Source organism: Colius striatus, chromosome 15 (genome assembly GCF_028858725.1).
Source record: "Colius striatus isolate bColStr4 chromosome 15, bColStr4.1.hap1, whole genome shotgun sequence".
In the NCBI taxonomy this organism is placed as follows: Eukaryota; Metazoa; Chordata; class Aves; order Coliiformes; family Coliidae; genus Colius; species Colius striatus.
Genome location: NC_084773.1, coordinates 7,359,359 through 7,380,799, shown reverse-complemented (window position 1 = coordinate 7,380,799; position 21,441 = coordinate 7,359,359). Strand labels below are relative to the sequence as shown.

The following is a 21,441-nucleotide window of genomic DNA, read 5'->3' as shown; positions in this document are numbered from 1 at the left end:
GTCACGAAGTCAATAAACTGATGCTGCTCTGCGTTCTGCCTGTGTCCCCAAGCACCGCGGGGCTCCTCGGGCTCCAGCCCCGTCTCTCTCTGCCTCTGATGTGGGGCAGGAGGGTACCCAGCCCACCTTCTGTCCCCTGCCCTCCCCGCCGCCGGCCGCCTCGGTGCCCCTCGCCCCTCCCCTGCCCGCCTCCCGCCCGCCCGTTGCCCACCCCCTGCCCGCCGGCGGGGCGGAGCGGAGCGCAGCGGGGCCGGGCGGGCGCCGGCGGCAGCAACGCGGAGGGAGGTAGGGCCGGGCCGGGCGTGGGACGGGGAGCGGGGTCGGGCCGGCAGCCCCGGCACCTTGAGGTTGGGGGCACCCCCCTTGCACCCCTCGTCTGCCCTCCTGCACCCTCTTACACGGTACTCTGCACCCCTCTGCACCCTTGACCACGGTATCCTGCACCCCATGCCCTCCTAACCACGGTACCCTGGACCCCCTGCTCTCCTCACCATGGCATCCTGCACCCCGCTGCCCTTCTAACCGTGGTACCCTGTCCCACCCCCCTGGTCACACCGCCCCTGCACCCCGCTCACGGTCTCCTGCACTCCCCGCAGCTCTAACCGTGGTGCCCTGCACCTCAAGTGCAGTACCCCTGCGCCCCACTGTGCCCCTCTCTGCACCCAGCTGTGGTAGTGCTACTCCCCACCCGTGCCCCTTGGCCCCCCTGCACCACTATCCATGGTGCCCTGCACCTCTCTCTGCACCCCCTACCCCCACCCCGCAATGTTCCCTTCACCCTTCTCCCTGCTGCCCCCCTCTGCCCCATACCACCCTACACCCTCCTGTCTCTCTGGTGCCCAGCACTCCTCAAACACCAAGCAGCCCAACACCTCCCCAATAGCCCCCCAATCCCTCTGTAAACAATTGAGCCCCCTGCACTCCCCTCAACCTCCAGCTAACCCCTGCCTTTTATGCTCTTCTTCCCACTATAACCTCTTTCCCCACCTTATTACCCCCCTTTCCTCCCTACTAGCCCACTACACCCCAGCTTACTCCTTGCCCCACGCCTCGGCATCACAGCTCACCCTGGCATTGTGTTTGGGGCAGGAACACACACTTTGGGGGGAGAATGAAATGAAATGACAACATGGGGGCACTTCCACCCATATCCAAGTCAAGGGACTTGCCCCATGGAGGCATCTCCCAGGACTCCCCTGGAGCAGACCTTTGCCCCCTCCTGCTTCGGTTTCTGTGGCGATGGAACTCACCTGCAGCGGACTTTGGAGGGGCCGGTGGGTTATTAACCATCCTGCTGCTCTTCCCGTAGAGCTTCGCAGCCCCAGGCCGGGCCATGGCACCCGGCAAGCCCGGGAAGGGCACGGGGGCTTCCGAGGATCCCTCGGTTACGCTCTTCCGGGAGTACTTGAGGATCGACACCGTCCACCCCAAACCTGACTACGGTGAGGATGGGGGCACAGGACAGGGAGCCGTGTGGAGTTGAGGCTCTGAGGCTCCGGTCTTTGGACCTGGCTGCCCGAGTCCTCACCCAGGGCTGTTTTGATGGTGGTGTTAAGGAGCAAATGCCTTACCTTTGCTGGCCTTTGCTCAGGGCAGGGGTGTCTGGAGGGCTCCCAGAGCTGCTGTGTGCTTCCTCCAGCCCTGTGCCCCCTTACTTCTCATTCTGCCCCAGCTCTGTGGCAACCCCGTGTAGATCTCCTGCTGTTAATGTTTCCATCCTCCCGTTCAAGTACATCGAGATGTCTTTATTGGTGAGGGGCTCCCCAGGCTCCTATGGAGGATCAGCCCCCCCGAATTCACCCCCTTCCATGTTTATTTTGTCATGTTCCCCTAGTCCACTCACCAAAGGGACAGTGATGAGCAGCTCCTGTCCCTGCTCCTGGACACCTCTTGTGCCCAGGGCCTCCATCACCTGCCCTCTCTGGTCACCTCTGTCCTTGGCCTGGGAACCTCAGAGAGCCTGGGAGTCCCTGGGGGGTTGCAGTGAGAGGGGAGGGAGTTGCTGACATAACCCCAGGCATCCCCACTGCTCCCCAGATGCGGCCATCCGGTTTTTGGAGCGCATCGGCACCGACCTGGGCTTGACCTGTCAAAAAGTGGAGGTGAGCAAGGCGAGGAGCAGCCCCTGGTCTGTCCATCTGTCCATCCACCCCCCCATCTGCTCCCAGTGCCAGGGCCCTCCCGCTGCTGCTGCCCTGGAACCGGCCGGGAGTGGATCTCTGCCCTTAATCCTCTGCCACCCTGAGCCCTCCTTAAGCTCCGTTCCAGCTGCTCCCCGCTGACCTTTGCAGCCGCCTGTGCTATGATTAGCCACGGACCTGGCAGGGTCACGTTGGCTCAGGGTGTCCTTCCTGCTGGGCCCTGGCTGTGCCAGGGGACTCCTGGGCACCGGGGGAAGATGCTGGGTTCATCGCCTCTCCTCCGCCTGACTTGATCTTGTGCCTCTGCCACCTGAGAAAGGGTTCACATGCCAGGTGGCATCAAGATGGTTTTGGTTTTTGGCTCCCGCCTCTCGGACCCCAGTGACACCCTGCCTTTGCCCCACAGGTGTGCCAGGGCCACGTGGTGCTGATCATGACCTGGCAGGGCACCAACCCCCGCCTGCGCTCCATCCTCCTCAACTCCCACACCGATGTTGTGCCCGTCTTTGAGGTGCCAGGACAGGGCGAGGGGTGGGATGGGCAAGGTGGAGAGGAATGGGGGTGGCAGCAGAATGGGAGCTGGTGCCCGCTGTGCCCCTCACGGCCGCTGCTCCCTGCAGAAGCACTGGAACTACCCACCCCTGGAGGCTGTTAAGGACTCGCAAGGCAACATCTATGCCCGGGGTGCCCAGGACATGAAGTGTGTCTCCATCCAGTGAGTGGGGGGCTCTGTGCCTGCCAGGTGGATATGGTGGTGGGGGTGCCCCTGAGTGATGAAGGATGGAGTGCCACCATCCCCAGGGTCCCTGGGGCTGAAGGTGCCATTGCTTGACCTCCTGATGGAGATGGCTCAGAGCACACCAGCCCCTCTCATCCGTGATGCCCAGGCACTGCCTTCTCCCCACAGGTACCTTGAGGCCATCCGGAGGCTGAAAGCAGAGGGAAAGTGTTTTGCCCGCACTATCCACCTCACCTTTGTGCCTGGTGAGTCCCCAGGGTGGCCCCTCTTGGGGGCACAGGAAGGGCTGGCAGCTGGGGGATGCTCTGGAGTTCCCCATGACGGAGCAGCCGGGCACCCTCCCAGCCTCTCCAGATCTTGAGCTCCCCAAGCTGGAGGCTGGAGGGGTTTCCACATCTGAAGGCATCATGTGTGCCAGTGGCACCCAGGCTGGTGTGGAAGGAGGACCAGGGGGTGGTGGGCCAGGGACTGCCCCAGCTCCTTCCTCCATGCCAAGTTCTGCCCCACAGACGAGGAGGTGGGTGGACACAAGGGCATGGAGACGTTTGTGCAGCGCCCCGAGTTCAAAGCACTCAACGTGGGCTTCACCATGGATGAGGGTGAGTGGCGGTCAGGCTGGCATGGGGATGTGTCTCCTCCTGTTGGCATCACTCCCCGGGCACTGGCATGGCTCCAGGGGTCCTCTTGGGAGCTCCTTCCCCTGGGCAGCAACCCACGTGGTGCCAGCCTAGAGGGAAGATGCTGCCAGGGCAGAGTGGGGCACATCCTGGCACCCCCATGCCCTGCCGACTCCCCCTCTGTGCCCACCTCAGGCCTTGCCAGCCCATCTGACACCTTCAGCGTCTTCTACGGCGAGAAGAGCCCATGGTGTGAGTAGCCACTTGCCCACTGCCCTGTCCCTGGCTCTGCAGGGCACTGGGTCACGGGTGCCACCCCAGGCTTCCTGCCCAATGCCTCTTTCTGCCCCCACTGCTGCAGGGATAAAGGTGAAGTGCATGGGTAGCCCCGGGCACGGGTCCCGCTTCATCAGCAACACGGCGGCTGAGAAGATGGTAAGAGAGGGGCTGCCCCCCCGCACACTCCCTGCCTGCCTACCAGGTCCTCACCCGCTGCCCTTCCCTCCTTCCCTCCCCAGCACAAAGTCATCACCTCCTTCCTGGCCTTCAGGGAGAGTGAGAAGCAGAGGTAGGAGCCGGGCAGTGGGCTGGCTGTGGCTTCAGGAGGGGCCTTTGGCATCCTAAGCCGGGCTCTGCTCCCCCCTGCCTCAGTTTCCCCGTTTGAGGGGGCAGCACTTTCCCCCACCCTGGGTGGTGGAGGGTGACTCTCCCTTGTGTCTCCCGAGGCTCAAATCTGACTCGAGCCTGACCCTGGGGGACGTCACCTCCCTCAACATGACCATGCTGGAGGGGGGCGTCTCCTTCAACGTGGTGCCCTCGGAGATGGCGGCCGGCTTCGACATCCGCATCCCCCCCACTGTGGATCTGAAGGTGGGTGCCACGCCGGCCCCAGCTGGGAGGGGAGTGGGTTGGGGGGTGCCCTGCTCACACCCCTCCTCTGGTTTGTGCCACAGGCCTTCGAGGAGCAGGTGGCTGCGTGGTGCCGTGCTGCCGGAGACGGCGTCACCTATGAGTTTCACCAGGTGAGGGGGCTCGGCTGTCTGGATGCATTGTGTCCATCGCTCACACCCCGTGTGCACACCCCCTGCCCCTCACCAGCCCCCTCTCTCCCTCAGAAATGCATGGACCAACACATCACCTCCACTGAGGAGTCGGACCCGTGGTGGAAAGCCTTCAGCGGGGTCTGCAGGGACATGTGAGTAGTGTCCTGGGAAGGGCAGGACCCCTCCCCTCATCCTCTGGAAGAGGGTTCTGGGGTCATGGCAGGGACTGGGAGGAGATCATAGACACATAGAATCACAAAATTATTTTGGTTGGAAAAGACCTTTTAAGATCATCAAGTCCCAGCCCTCCAAGGCAGCCCTCACCCTGCCAAGCCCAGCACTAACCCATGGCCCTCAGCACCTCAGCTCCATGGCTCTGCAATAGCTCCAGGGCTGAGGACTCCCCCATCTCCCTGGGACAGGAGCTGACAACCCTCTCAGGGAAAAAGTTCTGTCTCAGCTCCAATCTAAAGCTCCCCTGGGGCAACTTGAGCCCATTTCCTCTTGTCCTGTCACTCGTTGCTTGGGAGAAGAGACTGACCCCCCTCCACTACAGCCTCCTGTCAGGCAGTTGTAGAGAGTGCACACATCTTCCCTCAGCCTCCTCTTCCCCAGGCTAAACACCTCTAGTTCCCTCAGTCTCTCCCCATCAGCCTTGTGCTCCACACCCTTCCCCATCTTTGTTGGCTGATTCCATTCCATGCCAGGGCGTCTCCCCATGTCCCCTCCTGAAGGCAATGGGGTTGAGTGTCCTGCAGGGCTGGGGGACCTCCCTCTTGTGGTGTCGCTGCCTGTGAGGTGGCAGAGGATCAGGGGCCTCGGCTGCGCCCCTGCCCAGCCTGACACAATCTCACTGTTAGGAAGCTGCAGCTCAAGCTCGAGATCTTCCCAGCTGCCACCGACAGCCGCTACATCCGCGCGGTGAGTGCGATGCCAGCCCAGCCAGGGAGCGCCCACCGGGGCTCACACCCACAGCCCCTGTAGAGGGGGGCCCATCCCAGCCCCGGGCTCACCCCATACCCCCCATCCCCAGGCAGGACACCCCGCTATCGGCTTCTCACCCATGAACCGCACCCCAGTGCTGCTCCACGACCACAACGAGTTCCTCAACGAGCAAGTCTTCCTGCGGGGCATCGACATCTACGCCCGCCTGCTGCCCGCCCTGGCCTCCGTGCCCCCGCTGCCCGCCGAGCACTGAGCACCTCGGCGAGGGGCAGGGCAGCTGTGCTGAGGCTTGAAAAGGGGGCAGAGTGTGGGCACAGCGACTGCTTGCCAGGGTGCCGGGGAGCCAGCTGGCATCATCTCACAGTGGCTGTGCTCAGGGCTGGCCCAGTGCCTGTGCCAACTGTCCCGGCTGTACCCTCGAAATCTGGGTGCCAGCCACCTCCTGGGGGTTGTATCCCCCTTGCCTTGGTGCCAGCAGAGCCTCGTGCCCAGCTGCCTCCTGCCTTTTCAGGTGTCGGCGGTGCCTCCCTGCGCCGGTGCCACCCCCAGCTGTACTGGCTGTGGAGTAAGGGGCTGGCTAGTGCCCCACTCTGCCTGCCTGCACCTCAGCCTGCCTCCCTGCCCTCTTGCCGGGGCAGCTGGGGCCAGCGGCCCTCGTCCTCCCCGTGCGAGTCAATAAATGCCCTTTGTAAGCACAGCCGGGAGCAGCGGGATCTGTCTGTGCTGCCCGGGGGGGTCTCGGGGAGCTCAGGCACCGCGGCTTCCCTCGGTGCGGTGGGGTCTGCCCCCGGGACTGGTCGGGCTGGAGCACGGCGGGCTGCTGCCCGGGCAGGCTGTGGGAGCCTCCGCTCCAGACCCGCCTCGGGGTCCCGGGGGAAGGAGCTGATCCATCAGCTCGTGGCGGGTGCCGCCGCGCAGAGCCGCGGGCGCGGGCGGGCGACGTGCGGGTCGGGACAGGCAGCCCGCTCCGCTGCCAGAGCTGCCGCTGCGCTCGCTCCCAGCCCCCGCACGCCGCTCCCCGGCCCCCGGGGCTGCTGGGTCTGCCCCAGAGGCCCCCGTGCCGCCCACCCCTGCGGGCAAACACGGACAAGGGCTGAAGGCCCGCTGAGCCAATTTAGGGTGGTTCTGCCCCGATCCGGGGAGTTGCAGAGCTTCTCTCTTACAAAAAGTCGGGGTTGAGGTAGTGACCAAAGCGGCTGCAGCCCTCGAGGGGCTGGGGCTGGAGGGGCTTTGCCTTGCTGGGACTGGAGGCAGGGATGAGGCTTGTGGAGAGGGACAGGATACCAGCTTCTCGGCTCCTTCCCCTTCTATCCACTGAGGGGGAAAGTCCAAGGCTTTTGGAAGGGGGAAATGCCGTCACGCTTGCCCAGGCTCCCCGGGGAAACCAGTGTGTGATCTTTTATCGGGGTCTTACACCTGACTCTGCAGCTCTAGGGGAGGATGGCATGGGAGTGGGGTGGGTACTGTGGGGTACTGTGGGGTCTTGCTTTCTGGCCGGGTTCCTCGTACAGCGGTGCATCCCCGCTGCCCTGTCCCTGCCCTCTGGGTGCACCAAGGCTGTATGTGGCACCCCGTGGCTCCCTCGGTCCCGCTCAGCCCCCATCTCCACCGCGCCTGGCATCCCCAACTTGCTGAGTTGGGACCCCAGAGCCGGGTACCCAGCGCTGCTTGGAGAACACCCCACGCCAAGTGTCCTTCTTGGAGGACAGGTCTGCCACCACTCCCACCCCTCCAGGACGACAAGGCTGCGAGACCCCATCTTCCCTCCCCTACTCCCCGTCCCCAGGGGTGAGCTGGAGAGGCTGGTGGGGTCGGTTCTTTTGGCGGAGAGGGGCTACAGCAAAGCCTAAACGACTGGATTTGGGGGTGTGACGAGCTCTCAGTGCCCTCCCGAGGGATGGGGATGCGGAGGGGGGTGGCGGGGCCGGGGCGGGCCGGGGCGGGCCGGGGGCGGTCGGAGGACGGCCCCATAAAAGCCGTGTGGCACCGGCAGCCCCGGGAGCGGCGGCGGGATGCGGGCGGCGGTGCCGGTGTGGGTGTGCTGTCTGGGGGCTGCGCTGCTGGCGGCGGGGATCCGTCTGCCCCGGCTCCGTCTGTCCTACCGCGGTGAGCGGGGCGACGGGGGGGGCACCTGCTGCGGGGCTGGAGGGGGGCTGCACACATTAGGGGTGGCCTCAGCACCCCTCGTCTCCGCAGGAGTGGCCGGGTGGAGGCTTGAGGAACATCAGCTGTGGGCGCTGTGTCCAAAGTGCGGGTTTATGCGTGGTTTTGGGGGGGGCCCATCTTGTGCTCGAGGCTCGGTTTGTGCTGGGGGTGACTGCTCTGCACACCCACCCCCCCCTCCGTGGCGGGGGGCGAGGAGGAAGCGGGGAAAGCCCGGTGTTGGACGGCTGCCGGGGGAGCGGGGGGATGCTCTGCTTGTTCCCACGAGGGATCGGCTCCCACGTGGAGTGTGTGTGTGTGGAAACTGAGGCACGGCGCTCTCCTGGCACGGGCACGCTCTGGTATCTGGGGAGGGTGGGTGAGGGATCCGCTGGCGTGGGTATCCCCGTGGGTACTCAGGACGCTGCCTGCGGCTGGGAGGGAGCCGGGGAGCGCCCGGGATGAGCTGGGGTGCGGGTGCCGGGGGGTGCTCGGGGTGTTGCGCCGGCAGAGCTTGGTTTTGATTCAATCTCTCCCCATGATCTTGCTCTGGCTCGCTGTATCCTCCTCTCTGCCAGCTTAATCCGGGGGCTGCTTCCAGCCAAACTTGACAGAGTCCGGAGCGCCCCAATCTCCTCCTTCTTTCCTAAAAGCAATGAGCCTGCTCTGAAAAAACACATAATTTACAAAAATGCAAACCGTGTGTCTTTGCCCTTCCCAAAGAGGGGAAGGGCTGGCGCAGCCCAGCTCTCTGAGAGCCCCTGGAGCCGCAAAGCAAGCCCTGTGCTGGGAGAAAGTGAGTGTCTGCCCTTGTGCTGCCCGGTTTAGGGGTCCCTCGGCTTTGTCCTGGGGCTCCCTCTGTCGACAGGGGGAAACTGAGGCACGCAGTGGCCTCTCTTGCCCTGAGAAGTACAGGCTCCCGGTGCTGAGACCCAGTGTGTTGAGGTTGGGCTTGGCAGCAGGGACAGGAGCTTGGGGGTCCCAGCAGGGCTCGGTCGTTGGCTCAGGGTCTACTCCGCTCCAGCAGCATGTCCGGCCGCGCCGCGCCGCGCCGTGCCGTGCCGCGCCGTGCCGTGCCCCAGGTGCGAACGGCTCGCCTGGGCCGGGGCCGGGTGGGCTCCTCCCGCCGGGACCCAACAACCTTTTGAAGCTTTTTTTTTCCCCCTTAATTCTGAAGCCGGTTAGTTTGTTCCTCTTCCAAATTAGAAGCAGAAACTGAAATTTCCCATGAAACAAATTCTGCCACCGCCTTCTCCCTGGGGGGAAGAAAAAGAAAACGAACGTTTCAATTAAAGCCATTAGAAAGCTCCCAAATGAAGGCTGGGTGAGCTTAAGCTGCTTGTGCTTAGCTCCTCGGCCTGGGCTGTGTGTGGCCAATGGTTCTGGCTGTGGGGTGATGTTTCAGGGGGGACCCCAGGGGAAGGCATCTTGCTGTGGGTGCAGGGGTGGCCGTGACCCCAAGTCTCACTCTCACTTCAAGCTCGTCTTTTTATCCTGTTTCAACTCCCAGAAGTGGCTCGTGTAAGAGGTTAAAGAGCATTTGGCTGCTGAGTGCACCAGGGACACGGCAGCATGTCCCAGTGCCCTCCAAACACTTCCCTGACCCACTCCCCTCCCCACTCCTCGAGGGACTCTCCAATTGGGGGGCGGCTCCTACAGAACCCCCACCCTGGGGTAAAGGGTTTCTGGGGACGGATGGGGCATGGCAGGATGCTGCTCCCTGGGGGAGATGAAGCCAGGGAAGAGGAAGGTGCCTGGAGCTGGCGTAACCTGAGGCGTAGGAGGAATTTGCTGAGGCTGAGGGAGAAGGGGAAGCCTGGGCTTGAAACAATAAAAGGAGCCCGAGGACTTTGTCAACGTTATTCTGAGCTGGGAAAATATTATTGCAGGGCAAGAATAGAAGGAGACGACAGAGTTTTCCCGGGCTGGGCCCGGCGACAGGGGAGGATGTGAGAAGCCGGGAGGGCATGGGGAGGAGGGTACCCCAAGGGGATGGGGTGGAGGGACCCCTGTGCCTGGTGTTAACTCTGCTTGAAGGCATGGGGCTCTTCTGGTGAGGATCAAGCCCTTGGGGCCATATCCCTCCATGCTGCCAGCATCACCAGTTAGGGCAATGAGACTGCCCTTGGGCAACTTGGCAAGGATGGAGCAGTGTGTGATGGGGTGGAGGTGGCTGTGACCGCCCTGCCTGGAGATGGACCTTCTCTCCCTTGCAGGTCCCAGAAGAGGCATTTCCCACCAGGATGGTGACATTGTGCCACTGGCCACCTCCTCGCAGGAGGTGACAAACGTCCCTCCAGCCAGAGCAGAGCTCGGTGCCCCGGTGTCCTGGGCTGCTGGCAGCTGGGCTTGTCCCAGTGCCATTCCCTCTCTCACAGGGACGTGCGTGGGGGCCGGTCCGGCTGGGTCTTTCCCCGGGGTCAGCAGCGGCGGCTGGCAGCCTTCCTGGGCGGAGGGTGTCTGGGGACACGGCTGCGCTCATCAATGGCGCTTTGTCCTCCTCCTCCTCCGCCCGGCAGTCACGGTGCACTGGCCCGGGGTCGGGGCAGCGGCTGGGACGGGGTTTCAGAGCGCGGGGAAGCTGAGAGGCTCTCCCTGCCCCCCTCCCTCTGTGGCGGCTGGATGGGCGCCAGCGCGCCGGGGGATTTCGGCTTAATGACCCCGAAAATCGCTTCCCATCGGGAGGGAAGCGCCCCCTCCACCGCCCCCGGGTCGTTGTCACCGCCACGGTGCCCTCAGCACCCTGCGGGATTCGGGCTTGGACCATCAGAGCTTTGTGCTCCGGGCTCTCAGGGGTGCCAGGAGGTGATGTCCGTCCCAGGGATGCAGCATTCCCGTGTCGGTGCCTTTCCGCAGCGCCATCCCTGTGCCGTGACGGGGAGGAAGCCTCCCCGGCAGCGAGGGCTGGCGGACGGGGGGTTTGTGTGCCGATTTCCCCCGGCTCTGTCCGAATGTGTGCTGCTGTGTCCGCAGCTGGCACACGGGGGGCGGCCGGGCTTGCTTTCTGCCCACTCCGCTCGTGCCCTCGCCGCCCCCCGGGCTCCTTGCGAGCGCAGCCCGCGGCGGGCACAGCCTTCACCAGGCTCTTGCACGTCCCTCTCACTGCGGCACGGCTGTGGCAGGAGCCCGCGGTGGTTCAGATGAACCTTGCTGGCTGAAAGTCGCCTGGAACCCTACTGCTGACTGGCTGTGAGTGGCAGAGGCTGTCCCCCAGGCTGGAGGCAAACATTTGTGTCTATGGCTGGGAGGGGACGTTTTGGGCACACAGTGCTTATGACACCCTGCAGTGTTTGAGTCTGAGAAGGCTCCTTTTGATTCTTCCCCCTCTCCCTGGCAGAGCTTCTGAGCACCAACCGCTCTGTCCTCTTCTTTGGCCACCGAGGCTTCCTGGGCTTCCGCTCCCTCTACCTGGACGAGTACCGGGACAGGCTCTTCATCGGGGGAAAGGATGTGCTCTACTCCCTGCTGCTGGATGGGGCCAGTGTGGATGCCAAGGAGGTGGGCTGGGTCCTGCTGAGCACCCCGGGGTCTCCATCCCCACCCTGACCCCCAGGGCACCCCTAACCCCTCTGAGCAACCAACCAAGCCAGGCAAAGTTACCCTGAAACGTGACCTACCCCGGAGATGTCCCCATCTGAAGCACCTCAAAATGTAACTGGAAACTTGTACAGCCTGGCAGGGCTGGTCTGGCTGTGGTGACTGGAGGGCAATTAGCAACTATCTGGCAATTAGTCACTGTTGGCAGCCCAGGAGATCAGTGGTGCAGCCCACTGGTGATCCCTGCATGCTGAATGGGGTCTCAGGCCTCACTCTCCTAAAAAGCTGCCATTGGGAAGGTGAGTGCTGCCCATGCCCATCTGGGCATCCCTTTCACAGGCCCAATATATGGCTGGGAGCCCCCAGAGACAAGGAGCTGAAAGCATCCACCCTTGCAACGAGCTGCGCCAGAGCTCAGCTGGAAAAGGCCCCAGACCTCTCCTGGCTCCTTGGTGGGAGAGGTCACAGGCCAGAACAATGTCTCTGGGTGGTGCCTCCCCTCCTCCCTCACCGTCTTCTTAGCTTTCAAACATGGTTCTGGCTGTTTCTAGCTGAAGAGAGTGGAGAAGGAAACGAAGTGCCCCTCTTGGGGCTGGGTCAGTGTGGTGGGGTCAAGGGCTTGTGTACCCAAGCTGCCCTTGGTCTGAAGGCTGGGGGTAACTCGGGTTTCATCGCTCCCTGCTGTCCCTCAGCACCCTTTCCACAGGCCACCCACAAGTCCATCCCTTTCCAGGCCAGCTCTGGCCATCCCCAGCATGCCCACCCAAAGGGGCTGCGACTGCTGGATGCACCTCCCCAGGAGGAAGGGTCCTGCCCTGGATTACAGAGCGGGAGCCCTGGGCTGGATGGGCTCTGGGGAGCTGCTGGTCCCTCTCTCCGTTCCTCTCTCCATCCCCATGCCATAGTCATGGCTGGCCCCGCTTCTTGCTCCAACAGGTCCTTTGTGTTTCAGATCTACTGGCCGCCTCTGCCCGGGCAGACGGAGGAGTGTTTTCGGAAGGGGAAGGACCCGGGGGTGAGTCTTGCTCTGTGTGCCCAAGTGTGCTCTGCCCAGAGCTGGGGTGGGAGGTCCCCTTGTGCCCCAGTACCAGCTGTCTGCCCCATGCCAGGAATGGCCCCAAGGGGCTCGTAGGCCAGTTAATGCTGGGACACAGCAAGAGGCCATCCTGTTGCACGAGGGAAACTGAGGCAAGGAGTTGGTGACCAAGCCCATGTGAGATGCTCCAGGCTCTGGAAACCCCACTTGCAGGGCTCTGCTTGGCCCCATGTCTGCGGAGCAGTGGCCAGCGTGCCCCAGGGCTGGCTGGGCTCTGAGACTCGAGCTCAGAGGGGCCGAAAGCCCTGTGCTGTGCTCCGGACCTCAGTGACGTGGCCTGGCCCGTCCTGCCTGGCCCTGGCTGTGGGAAATCTGCAACTCAGTCAGGTTCAGTGACCTCACTCTCCAAACCTTATCCCTCTTTTCATTCCCCCTGTCCTGATACGAAACAGGACTATGGCGGAGGGAATGTCCCCGAGGCTCCCCTGGCCCAGACGAATTGCTCCCGGGAGCCCTGTCCCTCGCGGTGTGTTTATTTTCCAGGCTCCCACCGACAGATCCCAGCCAGGGCAGGCTCCAGTTTGTATTTTTCTTCAACATTGATTTTTTTTTTCCAAGCTTGCTATTTTAGAGGCTCTTTGCAAAGGGAAAATAAACAGCAGGGAGGCTGGGAACCCCTGAGGCAGCTCGGTGACTGTGTTCCCAGCAGATGAGGGGCCTCGTGTCCCACCCGGGGAGGGGGATGATGGGGAGTAGGCAGAGCTGGCACTGCCCGAGGGAGCTGCTGAGGTAAGGGAGGTGGTGCCCTAGCAGGAGAAAGATGGGAGTCCTTTTCCAGCGGGGACTGCCAGGAGAGACAGTGCAGGGTCAGAGATGGCAGGTTTGTGGCCCCCAGGGTGTGACTGCTCCTGATCCCTGGCTGAAGGGGATGAGCCCTGAGGGCAGCGATCGGGACTGTGCTGGAGGCAGCGAGGATGCCCGCGGGGATCCGCCTCTGTCTCCCATGCTTCCTCCTTTTGTTTCATCCCCAGCTGAGCAGGAACAAGACAGGGAAGGACGTCCCTGCATTTGGTCACGTCCTGGGCGCCAGGAAGAGGGAGGTCCCCAGGATTTTGGGACTGAGTGTAGGAACTGCCACTGGGAGCTGGCTGGATGGGTGACCTTGCTTCCCTGGCTGGTGTGGGCTGCCTGATGGGCTAAGTGCATGGGTGCCCCTTGGTAGGAGATGCACAAATGCTGATTTCGTTCTCCTGGGGATGCTCTCAGCAACAGGAGGACCAGTTAAAAGCCCCTTGGCTGGGGTCCACCCAGATTAAGTCCTTGCAAGACCTGTTGGTGGGTGCAAACTGCCATCTTGCACCCCTGGCTCCGGGGTGAAGGCTGAGTCTCTGTGCAGCCAAGGTAGCCAGGGCTGGGGCTCACCCAGCAGCGCAGGATGCCAGGCAGAGGCAGGGAGATGAGGATGGTGAAGCACCAAGCCCTCCCTGTGACCCTTTCCCTCCTTTCCTGTCCCCTCAGACCGACTGTGCCAACTACATCCGTGTGTTGCACCCCTACAACCGGACACACCTGCTGTGCTGCGGGACAGGTGCCTTCCACCCGCTCTGCGCCTTCGTCTATGTGGGGCACCGTGGTGAGGTAGGGCAGCACTGCAGTGGGGTCCCACCCTGAGCAGCCCCCTGGGGCTACATCCCCATCCGCTGCCTCCCTCCTGGGTGGCTTTGGGACTTGATGAGGGCGCTGGGTGCAGCGTTTGCCCCACACTGAATACCTAGGGGATGTGGGGTGCTGTTAGGAACCAGCTCCCTGTCACCCTTTTGCCTTCGAGCTCCCTCCTCCCCAGCTCCTCTACCTTTCTGGCCTGGCATGCCTTTTCCCTGGGGCTGGTGTCCTGCCAGGGGCTGCAGTATGGGTGGTGTTTCCTCCTCTCTCAGCTTGTTGCTCATAAATCAGGCTGCCCAGGGTGGAAAGGCAGGGAGGGCTCCCTGATAGAATCACAGAATGGTGGGGGTTGGAAGGGAGCTCTAGAGCTCATCCAGCCCAACCTCCTGCTAAAGCAGGTTCCCCTCGATCAGGGGGCACAGGAACATGCCCAGGCAGGTCTGGAAACTTCCAAAGAAAGAGCCTCCACACCCTCCCTGGGGAGCCTGTGCCAGGGCTCCCTCACCTCAACGGCAAAGAAGCTTTTGCTCGTGTTTAAGTGGAACATGTTGTGTTCCAGCTTTTGTTCATCACTGAATATGACAGAAATAGGTGTCACACCATCCTCCTAACATCCACCCTGTTGGTACTTACCAGTGCTGATGAGATCCTCCCTCAGTCTTCCCTTTTCTAGGCCAAACAGCCCCAGGTCCCGAGCCTTTCCTCATGAGAAAGATGTGTCTGTCCTTGCAGCCTGGTGCCGTGGGGGCCCTGCCCATACCACGATGCCCTGGCCAGGCTGACAAGCAAGTGGGGGGGCTGGCGGGTCCCTTCAGCTGCTGCACAGCCTCATAGGATCAGACTTGCCTCGAAAAGCACAGATCCTCCTTCCAGATGGTCCTTTTGGGAGCACTGGGGCTGTGGATGCTTGGGGCAGGGCTGGGTGCTCACCTGCCTGCTCCCCTCCTTGCTCAGCATGCCTTCAGCCTGGACCCTGCCAGCGTGGAGACGGGCCGGGGCCGGTGCCCACATGAGCCCAGCCGTGCCTTCACCAGCACCGTCATTGGTGGGTGTCCCTCCCGGGCCCGGGGAACCCCTGGGCTGTGGTGCCAGGGGGCAGGCACTCAGCTGGGGTGGTGCTTTGGCAGGGGGGGAGCTGTACGCCGGCCTCACCGCGGATTTCCTGGGCCGTGACCCCGGCATCTTCCGCAGCAGGGGCACGCGCTCGGCCCTGCGCACCGAGGTGGACCAGCGCTTACTCAACGGTAACGGCCCCCTCTGCCCCTTCACCCCCCTCAGCTGGGCTGATGGTGGGGACCACGAACCTCATGGTGGATGGGGCATCTGCTGGCCATGGTGCAGCATCCCCCGTGCCAGGGATGAGCGGGGAAAGGCACCGGGGCAGCAGGGTCTGGGAGTCCTCCCAGCCAGCAGCCTGCCCCAGCCTGGGGTGGGGGTCTGGAGGGGCCGGCTGTGCCCTCTTTCCCTACCTGATGTGGCTGCCTTTTGCTCGTAGACCCTAAATTTGTGGCAGTCCACGTGATCCCAGACAACGATGACCGGGACAATGACAAAGCATATTTCTTCTTCACGGAGAAGGTGGTGGAGGCAGACAGCAAGGAACACACCATTGTCAGCCGGGTGGCACGGGTCTGCGTGGTAAGGTGCTGGTGGGGACAACGGGGGACAGAGATGTGCCAGGTCACAGAGGTGGCCCTGATGCTCTCTGTCCCTGCAGAACGATGCTGGTGGCCAGAGGGTGCTGGTCAACAAGTGGAGTACCTTCAACAAAGCCCGTCTGGTGTGCTCCGTCCCTGGCCCTGGGGGCATTGACACTCACTTTGATGAGCTGGGTAAGGGGTGCATGGAACTGGGGACCTCACCTGGGCAGCTCCCTTAGTCAGTGGCTTTGGGAAGCCTCTGGGCTTCCAGGAGAAACGCCATGGTTTCACCCACAGAGGATGTCTTCTTGCTGAGGACAAAGGACGGGAAGAGTCCAGAGATCTACGCCCTCTTCAGCACCATCAGGTGGGTGCTCCAGCTCCAGCCTCTGGGGACATCCAGCTGCAGCCCCCCGTGACCTGCCCTGGCACTGCCACTACGGGGCTGCTGGCTGCTCCCCAGCCTCTGCTGCTTCTGCCCTGGTCCGTATGAGGATGTCGGTGCTCCCGTGCCTCCCACCAGTGCCGCTGGCACCGAGCATGTCTCTGCTCACTGCCTTCACTGTCCCCTTTCAGCCATGTCTTCCAGGGCTCTGCCGTCTGTGTGTACCGTATGGCTGACATTCGGGAGGTCTTCAACGGGCCCTTTGCCCACCGGGAGAGCCCCCATCACCAGTGGGGTGCCTACGAGGGCAGGGTGCCCTACCCGCGGCCAGGCGTGGTGAGTGAGTGACTCCCCAGGGCCCTCAGCCCCTCCAACTGCTCTTCAGGGAATGGGGGTGGGGGGAGGCAAACCCCTATCTTCTCACCTGCTGGGATGGGATCCACGCTGGGGCAGTTGGGGACCAAGATCTGGCAAAGGAGTGGAGAAGATAGATCCCAAATGGGAAGGTGAGGAGGGTCACAATCCAGCTCTGCGGGATGATGGAGGGTGAGGAGGGACGGGTGCTGGGGTGGCTGGGCTGAGCAGGTGCCCTCCCTTCCCTGCAGTGTCCCAGCAAGACCACCAACCAGCCCCGGCGGCACTTCAGCACCACCAAGGACTTCCCTGATGAGGTGCTGCACTTTGCCCGTGCTCACCCCCTCATGTACAAGCCCGTGTACCCCCGGCACCGCCGGCCCCTCCTGGTGAAGACCGACCTGCCCCAGCGCCTGCGCCAGCTCGTGGTGGACCGGGTGGAGGCTGAGGATGGGCAGCACGATGTCCTGTTCCTCGGGACGGGTGAGCGGCAGGAGCAGTGCGCAGGAAGGGGCCCTGGTGCTGGCGCTACTGGTGGGCACAGCACCGCGGTGTGCGATGGCAGGGGGCTCACACCCCCATCATCACCCTCCTCTCCACAGACGCCGGCTCAGTGCTGAAGGTGGTGGTCTTGCAGAAGACAAGCTCAGCTATGACCGAGGAAGTTGTCCTGGAGGAGATGCAGGTTTTTAAGGTGCTGTTTGCTGTCCCATTTGCAAGACAGGGAGGCCCATGTTGGGGACACATAGGGAGGGAGGCTCAGGGCTGTCACCACACCATTGGGTGCTGGGAGGTCTCAGGCCTGCAACAGCAGACGATGGCTTTTCACCCTCTCCAAAAACATTACCAGTGCCCCTCCAAGCGCTGGCAGCTTTGAATGAGCTGGGGCCTCCGTGAGGGGGTTTTCAGCCGCCTCATGTCCACTCCCCTCTGCTGCAGGTGCCTGTGCCCATCACCCAGATGGAGATCTCAGTCAAGCGTGTGAGTATAGCCAGGGCTCAGCCACGGGGCTTGGGACAGGGCAGGTAACCAGGAGGGACGGAGCTGCTGTCACCAGCCTCTCAAAGCCCACAGGGTGCTTGCCCCAGTGTGGTCCCACCTGGGCACCATGCCTGGTGGGGGGCTGCCAGCATCACCAACTCAGTTGCCATTCCCCAGCAAACGCTCTACGTGGGCTCCAGCGTGGGGGTGGCCCAGGTCCGGCTGCACCGCTGCGAGACCTACGGCACGGCCTGCGCCGAGTGCTGCCTGGCCAGGGATCCCTACTGCGCCTGGGACGGCAGTGCCTGCACCCCCTACCAGCCCGCGGGCAAGCGGCGCCATCGCCGCCAGGACGGCCGCCACGGCAGCCCTGTGCACCAGTGTCTGGACCAGAACCTGACTGGTGAGAGACTGGGGGGGCACGCAGGGCTGAGGGGCTCGTACAGGTGCCCTGGGATGTCCTGGCACGCGCAGACCTCAGCACACAGAGGGGCTTGCGGCCAGCCCAGATGTGCTGGGGCACTGTCACCTCCCCATCCTATAGCCCAAGGGGTGCCCTAAGGAAAGGTGGGTGCTGCTGGGGCTGGGGTCCGTACCTGGGGAGCGGGGCAGAAGGGGACTGAAGCCACACTGGTGACACCTGGATGCCCATCTCAGCCCTCCCCATGAACCCGTGTCTGTCTTTGTCCCAGTGGATGATTTTGAGAGCGTCGAGGTGAAGGTGCTTTACGGGGCCGAGGACAACAGCACGTTCCTGGAGTGCGTGCCGCGGTCCCCGCAGGCCAGCGTGCAGTGGTTCGTCCAGAGGCCCCCCGAGGAGCAGCGTGACGAGGTGAGGCCACCCCCCAACCCAAGCACACGGGCTGGGGGGGGCTGCAGGGCCGGACCCACCACCCCCAACCTGGCGGGTCGCGCAGGTGAAGACGGACGAGCGGATCCTGCAGACGGAGCGCGGGCTGCTCTTCCGCCGGCTGCACCGCCGCGACGCCGGCCTCTACTACTGCAAGACGCTGGAGCACGGCTTCACCCAGACCGTGGCTAAGACGGCCTTGGAGGTGATTGCCAGCGAGCAGCTGGCCCACGCCTTCCCCCGGGAGCGAGGGGGCGAGCCCCGGCGCCCGCCCTGCTCCGAGCCCCGGCTGGCGCCGCAGGCTCCCAAATCCTGGTTCAAGGACATCATGCACCTCCTCAGCTCGCAGGACCTGCGGCGGCTGGAGGAGCACTGTGCCCGCCTCTGGTGCGGCAGTGCCCGCCCCTACCCCCGCAAGGGCAAGCTGGCCCAGGCCAAGCACGCCCTGGCCGCAGCGGACGTGGGCAAGAAGGGCCAGACGGCCAAACCGCACAGCGAGAGGAATCGTGTGCCCCGGCAAGCCGCAGCCACGTAGAGCGGGCAGGGCAATGGCCGAGGGGTGGCCGTGGGCAATGGCGGGCTCCCCGTGCCGCTGGCGGCCCTGGGGGCCTCGTGCCCTGGGCAGGGGGCTTGCAGCGGCACCAGCTCGGCCTCCCCGGCTGTGGTGGGTGGGATGCCGGGGGCCAGCTCCTGGGCAGGTTGCCGTTGCCCGTGGTGGCTGCAGGGCTGCTGCTGAAACGGGCGGTGTGGTGGGACCCCTTGGCACCCGTTGCGTGTGGGCCACGGGCCACTGCTGTGCCACCACCCCGGGGAGCTGCATGGTTGGCTTCCTCCAGAAATAAAAGGGCCAAGTGGGGAGCGGCTGATGGCTCCAGGCTCTTTCCACACCAGTGTGGGGCCTGGGAAAGATGATGCCTGTGCTTCCCAGGGGAAAAAAATGAGAATCACCCCAAAAAGCCTCTGTGCCCAAGATAACCCTGCTGTGCACTGTGCCTGGCAAGCTGTGGCCATGCTGTGCCAGCCAGAGCTGTGCCCTGGGGGACATGCTTCCTTCCAACCTTCCCTGTGGCACCAGGGCGCTTGCCAGCCTGTGTCTGGGTGCAGCTCCCCACTTCCCCTCCATCCCCCCACCAGCCACAGACCGTTTTAGGGCTGGGCAGGGTTGGGGAGGAAAGCAAACGGCTGCAGGCAGGTTAGACCCGTTCCTGTGTAAACACAGGAGGGGCACTGATGCCACCCATCACAGAGTGGGAACCTGTAGAAGAAGGTGCCCTCAGCACAGTGTAGGGGGCTGCACCCCAGCCCGAGTGTGTTTCTGATGGCTCTGCAGGGCTGGCTTGGACTAGACTGTTTTGGCTGGGGGGCCTGATGTGGGTCTGGAAGCTGAACCAGCATCCTGGGCCTCCCCCAAACACAGGGGTTGGGGGGGGTGTGTGTGTGTGAAGAGCACCCACAGGCTGCCAGCACCCTCCCAGGCTGCTGGCAAAGGGCTCCGGTGCTTCCCTGGCCCGACGTGAGCTCACTCACCTTGCCTGGGGTGATAAAGATCTCCCCCTTCCTGAGGCTGAGCAGCCCCACACAATGGTGTGAACCGAGGCCCTGCTGGGACAGGCATTGTTCAGAGGCAGAGGAACGGGAAAGAAAAATAATAATAATAATAATTAAACCCCTAAATAGCTCGTGCAAAGCCAGGTCATGATGTCATTGCTCCTCCCTCGGTGTATGTGTGTTTGTGCTGCAGCAGTGGAGCACTGCGGTGCCTTTGATAGGAGCAAAGTCCCTGGACACACTGCACTATCTCCCCCAGCAATGCCCTGTTCCCCTCAGCACTGCCCTGGAGATGCCCTGTGCATCCTGACCCTCTTCAGCTCCCTGTCCCACCTCTCCTGCAAACTCGGGGTGTCTCCTGGGATGGGAGAGCTGTGGTGGGGCTGTGGCAGGCTGGGGCATGACCTGCAGGGAGGGGAGCGGATGATTTACGGGCCATGCTGGAGCCAAGAGTGTGGATTTGGTTAGTTGCAGGCCCAGGGGGCACAGGAGAATGATAAGCAACAAGTAGAGACAAGGAGGAAAAGAGGTGTAAAGCCAGAAATAAGAGACAGAAGTCTGATTCCTCAGGGCCTGGATTTAATGGCTCTGAAGTGCTTGCAATGCTGCAATGCCTGCACCCCATTGCCTCCCACTGCCCCCTGTGCTCTGCAGAGCAGGAACTGGGCTGCCCACCCCAGGGGCTGCGAGGGGGATCCTGAGGCCTCTGCTGCATGTGGGACCTGGCCTGAGGTGGACACTGCAGGTGACACCAGGGCCAGCGATGTTTCAAACTGAACAGGGACAAAGACCAGAAGAAAGCAGTCGCTGAAAGGCCCCCCACCCCACTCCAGTAAATCTCGGTGGCAGCTGAGGCAGGCCCTCCTGGGTAGGTTTACAGCAGTAAGGCTGGAGCAGAAAGGCTTGTGCCAGGGGCTCTGCACAGCTGACATTCCAGCCTTGTCTCACGATAACCAGCCATCAGGGGCAGCTCGAGTCGAAATTTCCAGGGGCTAACTGAAGAAACACACCCTCACTACTGCGGGGGGGTGGAAGGAGACAACTTCAGTGGGGAAAGAACCGTTGCCTCTGGGTCTCTTCTCTGTGGGGAGAATGCGTCCTGCCTGGGCCTCGGTCCTGCCTGGGCCTCGGTACTCCCTGGCCGAGGCCTGTCCTTGCACGGCCGGGTGTGCGTGGGAACAGCCGCAGAACAAAGCCATGGCTGGGGGGGACGGGACGGGCGCAGCCGCAGATCCGGCTCCTATTTTTATCCCATTTCCTACGGAAGCACGGCGCTGGGGCACCCGCTCGCCCCGGCAGCCTTCCAGCCTCACCAGCAGAGCTGCCGGCAGCCGTGGCTGCCCCAGCCTCACCGCTGATGCCTAGAAAGCACATTTGTGCCCCGTATGCAATACGCCAGCCTAGGCAGAGCGGGGATTTATGATGTGTGTGCAGAGAGGGGTGCTGAGGGGGTAACCCCACAAAGCAGCACCAAGCAGCACATCCGACAGTACATCCCGCGCTGTGTTGATACAAAAAGCTCACATAACACGTATTGCTGCTCTGTTCAGTGAGTCCTCTGCCTGGTATGGATGAGTAACCAGCCACCCCTGTTCTGCCCTCACCAGCCTGATCCTTCCTCAGGAGTACAGCCCCTCGCAGGACCCAGGCGGGTCAGAGCACGGCTGGCACCGAGCCACGCGCACGAAGCCAGCTGTTGGCCTGTCCCCGTCAGGCAGAGAGCTTGTGACCACTGCGGCTGCTCTTCCAGCCCACCCTGGATGCGGCACGGCGTGAGCGCTGAGCCCATTCGCGCTCACTGTCACCGGCACCGCCTTAGCG

General features: G+C 63.2%; 2 protein-coding genes across 4 annotated transcripts; both read left to right on the top strand.

The window, feature by feature from the left end:
- The first annotated feature begins 20 nt into the window (after positions 1 to 20).
- Positions 21 to 6,176, top strand: ACY1 (aminoacylase 1). Of its 3 annotated transcripts, XM_062008439.1 has the most exons (15): positions 229 to 285; positions 1,310 to 1,442; positions 2,038 to 2,102; positions 2,548 to 2,652; positions 2,762 to 2,856; positions 3,049 to 3,125; positions 3,390 to 3,479; positions 3,693 to 3,749; positions 3,859 to 3,932; positions 4,016 to 4,065; positions 4,223 to 4,367; positions 4,451 to 4,519; positions 4,613 to 4,692; positions 5,401 to 5,461; positions 5,574 to 6,176. In XM_062008439.1, the coding sequence occupies exons 2-15, from the start codon at positions 1,334 to 1,336 to the stop codon at positions 5,736 to 5,738; spliced, it is 1,242 nt and encodes a 413-aa protein (XP_061864423.1). In that variant the 5' UTR covers positions 229 to 285; positions 1,310 to 1,333; the 3' UTR covers positions 5,739 to 6,176. The 3 variants fall into 3 exon arrangements, with proteins under 3 accessions (XP_061864422.1, XP_061864423.1, XP_061864424.1); XM_062008438.1 differs by lacking the exon at positions 1,310 to 1,442 and having other exon boundaries at positions 21 to 285; XM_062008440.1 differs by lacking the exons at positions 229 to 285; positions 2,038 to 2,102 and having other exon boundaries at positions 1,364 to 1,442.
- A 1,319-nt stretch (positions 6,177 to 7,495) lies between these two features.
- On the top strand, positions 7,496 to 19,736 carry SEMA3G (semaphorin 3G). The gene is made up of 16 exons (XM_062008437.1): positions 7,496 to 7,591; positions 10,965 to 11,125; positions 12,117 to 12,179; positions 13,719 to 13,838; positions 14,817 to 14,907; positions 14,990 to 15,106; positions 15,358 to 15,500; positions 15,580 to 15,694; positions 15,800 to 15,869; positions 16,079 to 16,223; positions 16,493 to 16,724; positions 16,844 to 16,935; positions 17,181 to 17,222; positions 17,400 to 17,625; positions 17,915 to 18,054; positions 18,140 to 19,736. Exons 1-16 carry the CDS (start codon positions 7,498 to 7,500, stop codon positions 18,605 to 18,607), a joined length of 2,319 nt encoding a protein of 772 aa, XP_061864421.1. The 5' UTR covers positions 7,496 to 7,497; the 3' UTR covers positions 18,608 to 19,736.
- The last annotated feature ends 1,705 nt before the right edge of the window (positions 19,737 to 21,441 follow it).

Excerpts from the sequence above, each read along its gene's own strand:
- SEMA3G (XM_062008437.1), top strand. The coding sequence starts at position 7,498 with ATGCGGGCGGCGGTGCCGGTGTGGGTGTGCTGTCTGGGGGCTGCGCTG. Across the intron at positions 15,501-15,579 it reads GGGTGGCACGGGTCTGCGTG|AACGATGCTGGTGGCCAGAG; the intron begins GTAAGGTGCTGG and ends CTGTCCCTGCAG. Across the intron at positions 16,936-17,180 it reads AGGAGATGCAGGTTTTTAAG|GTGCCTGTGCCCATCACCCA; the intron begins GTGCTGTTTGCT and ends CCTCTGCTGCAG.
- ACY1 (XM_062008438.1), top strand. The coding sequence starts at position 21 with ATGCTGCTCTGCGTTCTGCCTGTGTCCCCAAGCACCGCGGGGCTCCTC. Across the intron at positions 4,368-4,450 it reads CCCCCACTGTGGATCTGAAG|GCCTTCGAGGAGCAGGTGGC; the intron begins GTGGGTGCCACG and ends TTTGTGCCACAG. Across the intron at positions 5,462-5,573 it reads ACAGCCGCTACATCCGCGCG|GCAGGACACCCCGCTATCGG; the intron begins GTGAGTGCGATG and ends CCCCATCCCCAG.